The 5370-nt window shown below is 35.8% G+C and overlaps 1 protein-coding gene across 1 annotated transcript in view; it reads left to right on the top strand.

Annotated features, from left to right (window-relative positions):
* The window catches only part of LOC106465224 (protein unc-45 homolog B-like), a 152579-nt gene that overhangs the window by 15715 nt on the left and 131494 nt on the right, over nt 1–5370 (top strand). Inside the window, exon 2 of the mRNA XM_022393080.1 lies at nt 1472–1737. Coding sequence (XP_022248788.1) covers nt 1485–1737 — 253 coding nt within the window. The 5' untranslated portion in view covers nt 1472–1484. The remainder of the gene's footprint in view (nt 1–1471; nt 1738–5370) is intronic.

A 5370-nucleotide genomic window follows, 5' to 3' on the forward strand; every position in this document is an offset into this window, starting at 1 on the left:
ACATCCCAGTCATCTTGGAGGCTATTACAAACCTTTGCCAATTACTGTCCCAGTGTCCAAATGTACTTTTCTACCATCCCATCAGACTGTGGGTGAAGTGACGCTGTTCTGGTCTTTCGTATACCAAACAACTTGCAGCATTCATGTAACACAGCTGATTCAAACCTACAGCCTTGATCCATTGTATGGCATACCAAATCTGAAGAAGAAATCACTAATAGCCGAAGCTACAGTTGTAGCTTCCTGATTTAGTATTGCATATGCCTTAGGCCACTTGGTGAAATAATCCATCACCACACAAATGTACCTGTTTCCAGCACGAGTTTGGGGCAAAGGACCAGCAATGGCTACTCGTTCCATTGGTGCACCAACTTGATATAACTTCATTGGGGCACGTCCCTTATGCCTTGGTCCCCTTTTTGCACAACATGTACTGCATGTCCTGCACCATTCTTCCACATCTTGCCTCGTACCTATCCAGTAATATCTCTGCCGTGGGTGACTCAATGTCTTTTTAACTCCGAGATGTCCTCATGTTAAACTATCATAGGACTGACGCAGCACAACTTACTGTAACTGTCTCTGTATAACTGTTTGTCAGGTCGTCACTTTCCCATCTCCGGAGAAAAAATACCATCTTCAAGCTTCAACTGGTCCCATTGTGCCCAATAGTTTTTTGTCACAGAGCTTTAGCTAGACACCTTCTCCCAAGCAGGGCGCAAAACACTTACTTGTAGGAAATCAATTATTGGCTTCAAATCTTGGTCTTTCTCCTGCTCTCCTTTAATATCTATACTTGGTTCACTTCACCATCATCAACTCCTTCACAGTGATTCACACACTTTACTTACGGTGCCTATTGTTCGCTTGACTCAATTATCTATCTCTTCAATCTATCTATATCTCTTCAGTCGCGCTGGTTTTTCTCGCCAAGTTTATATACTAAAAAAGAGGGCGCCTCGAACAAACTAGAGTTTAAATTCGATGACGAGTAACCCACTTTAAGACTAATAATGGCTGGAGACGGCTTGAATGGGTAATGAAGAAAATCTTTAATGTAAGTTTAACATAACAGCAAATGTACAACGTTTCGACAAGGTTTTGTCATCATCAGGTACAAGTAATTTACACTGACACGGATATATATATATATATATATATATATATATATATATATATATATATATACAGTATTGAACAAAGAAGTCACATGACATCATCAAATTTGAAATATTTTAAGAATTCCATATTTCTTTTTTTTTCTAGAAATTTACTCTTGCTAAAAATTCCTTTAAAATGTATATCTATGATTTCATGTACACATTGTTTGTTTATTATGTAATGGATCTCTACAAAGGGTTCTCATCTATCACTTTCTTTTTCATAATGGGTAGTTATAAAAAATCTATAATTTTTTGATATATATTTGAATTTTTGATAAAGTTACTGATGAAGAATATCTTATTTTTAGTTATAGCTGCAAAATGGCAAATAACTGTCCTTCAAACCAGTCAGAAATCAAAAGCAGTGATGAAAAGAGCAGAGCTCAAGAACTTAAGGAAGAAGGAAACAAATTGTTTAAAGCAGGTGATCACCAGGGTGCCATTATAACATACACAAAAGCTCTAAACTTGTGTCCAGAAAAATGCCAAGAAAGGATAGTGTGTTTGAAAAATAGGGCAGCAGCCTTTTTGAAACTTGGACAGTATGAGAATGCTGTCAAAGATGCTAATGCAGGTTTGTTTTCATGTTTGTGTATGTAAGTGTATTGTTATACTTTTAATGTTGTTAATATTGAAAGAAAACATTGAGATATATGATGAATATATATATAAATTTATCTTACTTACTTGTATCTTAATATATATGTATACTGCTCAGAAAAATTAAAGTGTAATCAAAATTTGTAATGTTATTGCAATGCCAAGTAGATCTGGACTATTAACTCAATTAGTTTCATGTGAAATAATCAATTAAATCATGATTAAGTCAATTAACTTCATTAGTGTTTCTCGATTATTGATGTTTCGATTATTCCAACTATCCAAGTCTAATGTGAGAATAATTGGTTTGTTGAATGTAATCAGTTAATGAGTCCAATGATTGACTGATTAACAATTTTCACTAATTGCCTAGCTTTAATGGTAAGGAAGAATTAGCTTATAAAATGATAAAGGAAAGGAACTGAAAAGAATGTTTACAGAAATTATATTTAAAAAAAAATTACTTAAGCTTATATATATATACTATGAAATTATAGTCTAATTCTTGCACTATTCAATTGTGTTTGAACTTTATAGGTGTTTGTTCAGCAAATGATCAAACCACTTTCTGTGGCACCATAACAAGATTTCAACCAAGACCTGTACAGAAACTATGGGAAAGCTTGAAAATCAAGATATGAATAATATATTCTCAAGGAGTAATAGGTTCTTAGCAAAAATAGTTATTCTTTAGGTTGGGCTGAAACATTCAAAGAAAAATGGACAAGTGATGGTTGTTTGTTTACAGGCAAAACACTTTGCAACAGTCAATGACAAGTCAGTCTTAAGACTGTTGGGACACTTTGAGTGCTACAACAACCCTCCTCCACTGACCTGTGCTTGGCTAGCTTTCTGCACTCTGTCAGTTGAAGCCCCATCCAGTCCTTAATGTTGGTTTTCCAGCTCTTTTTTTTTTTTTTGAGGGGGGGTCTACCTCTTTTAACCTTCACAACACCCTGCATTATGTTGTTGGATTTTTTGTGATTTGCCCAAATGATTGCAGCTTCCTCATCACAACCTCTAACAGCAGTTTGTAGGTTCCAATTTTTTGAATGATTTGCTGCCTGATAGACTTGTTGGACTGGTGCTCAGTGTACAAAACATGCAGTAGTCTTCCAAAGTAGCACATTTCAAATTCCTCAATTCTGTTCTCTAACTACTTGTTACCATCCATGCCTCACACCCATTAAAGCATTGTAGAATTGACCACTGCATGCAGCAGATGTAACTTTAGCTTCAATGTAATATTGCTGCTTGTCCAGATTTTCTTTAGCTTTGTTAGTTGGCTGGTGGAATTACCTATTCTGGTCTTTACCTCCTTTTCAGATGTCAAGTCTTCTGTGATAGTGGCTTAAAACTTGTTACACTCAGTGCTAATCTTCATATAAACATTGCTATCAGTAATCTTGGAGATTGTCATCAGTTTACTTTTCTCAGTTTTATTTCCATTCTGTAGCTCTTTTCAGTTTCATACAGCATTTCTGTAAGTTTTTGAAGCTATCAGATTGATGTCATCAGCAAAGTGCTGGTTGTTTCTGATCTTTCACCCTCCAACTGATATAGTTCCTGTGAAATTCTTTAAGGCATCTGACATCATTTGTTTGAGGAACAGGTTGAAAATGCATGGCGAGAATAGGCAGCCTTGGCGCACTCCCACCAAAGTTGCAAGCCATTCATTGGTGTAGTTGCCAAACAGCACTCTACTACTTGCATTGCTGTAAAGTTATTCTGTTAGTGTTATCAAGTATTTGCTGATGTTATGCTTCTTCATTATGAGCTAAAGTGCTTTATGCCACACCCTATTGAAAGCTTAGTTGAGTTATGAATTTATGGTGAAGTTTGATTTGGTGATTGTGGTACTTTTCAGACAGTACTTGAATGTCGAAGATTTGCTCTTTGGTACTTCTCCCTGCTGTGAACCCAGTTTGTTGTACCACCAGCATGGTTTCTACTTGAGGTTTGAGTCTGTTCAGTATTATTTTATAAGTACTTTGTTTAGATTGTGTGGTAGTGTATGCATCAGTAGAGATTCTCCTTTTTTGGAAGGTTGATGATGATGACTGACTTTGTCCACTGGGTTGGCCAAGTTTTTTCCATCCATATCATGTTGCAAATTTTATGAAGCATGCTTTTTATGTTGTTAATTTTCTTCAAGAGTTCTGCAAGTATGTTGCCTTCCTCAGGTACTTTCTAATTAAGGCTTCTGTTGGTTTCTTCTACATCTTCTCTTGAGATGTCTGAGTATTCCTCTTTTGTGATTCCAGGTTCTCCTTTCCGTAGTTGGTCAAATACTTCGGAGCCCCTTTTGGATGTTGTAGTTGTAGACTACCTTTGTGTACTTTGCCTATCTTTTGTGTATTATGTTGTTTTCAGTAAACAATTTCCCATTCTTGTCATCTCTTACCATTGTTCTTGCTTGGTGTGTTTTGATTATCTTCTCCAGGCTTTCAAATACTTTTTTTACTGTTTTTCTTTAAAACTGCTTTGAATTTGTCTACACCTGTCTAGAATCCAACTTTCTTTTGCCTTTCTTATTTCATTTCTCACATTCCTGTTTGCTTCTCTGTAATTGAGACTGCCAGATTCTTAAATCAGTAGTGTTTAGCTTTTGATGCTCATTGTGCATCACACATTTTCATGATTTTGTTGTTCGTTGTTGATTCTTTTTCTTAGCTTTTCCAAGCAAATCTTCTGCTGTTTCTGTGATCACTTGAGTGAATCCATTTGTAATGTCAGTTAGCATAAGAAGTGGTTCAAATAAACCTCCGATTTTTATGTTGAAGTCAGCCTTTGTTGGATGGGTCCTTGAGCTTTTCTAGGTCATATTTGACTCTTGATGTATTTTTGTTGCAATGTTCTTCAGTTTAGCTTTATTGTCATCATTATTAAATTGTAGTCATTGCACTTTCAGCTCTGAGAAAAGATCTGGTCTTATTCAGGTTGATGGTTGATCAGAATCAATTAGACATGAAAATGTAGTCCATTTGATTCTTGTAGGTGCCATGGGGAGCAATCCATGCCACTCTTTTTGATTGTTTGTGTGGGTAAAGTGAGTTGACAAGTACAAGCTTATGCAGTTGTGCAAACTTTAACAGTCTCATGCTGCTGTCATTGGTTTTCCCCTAGTCCAAGTTTTCCAGCTGTATTGTGCTGTTCTCTATGTGCATTGGTACCAACTTTTGCATTCCAGTCATTTTGTATGACAAGAATGTTTTTCTTGGATGTCACAACTATTGTTTCTTTAAGTTTTTAGACAGTTCTTCTATTTCTTTATTCTGTGTTGTTTGGTGAGGCAGATATTTGGATAGAAATGTCCTTATCAATTGATAGGAATAAAGTGAATGAATTTACTTTTGTTTAGACTACCTTTACTTTTTGTGGTAGAAGTAGTTTGCTGGAGAAGCATAACATCTATATTCCAGCTTATTTTAAAACTGAGTGTTTGGATACACCTTTCTAACATGCTAGCCTTGGGAATAGTATTCAGAAGTAGTTTGCTGGAGTAAGCATAACATCTATATTCCAGCTTATTTTAAAACTGAGTGTTTGGATACACCTTTCTAACATGCTAGCCTTGGGAATAGTATTCGTAGTAAGTAGTTTGTCT

This window comes from Limulus polyphemus, unplaced genomic scaffold, assembly GCF_000517525.1.
Source record: "Limulus polyphemus unplaced genomic scaffold, Limulus_polyphemus-2.1.2 Scaffold1875, whole genome shotgun sequence".
In the NCBI taxonomy this organism is placed as follows: Eukaryota; Metazoa; Arthropoda; class Merostomata; order Xiphosura; family Limulidae; genus Limulus; species Limulus polyphemus.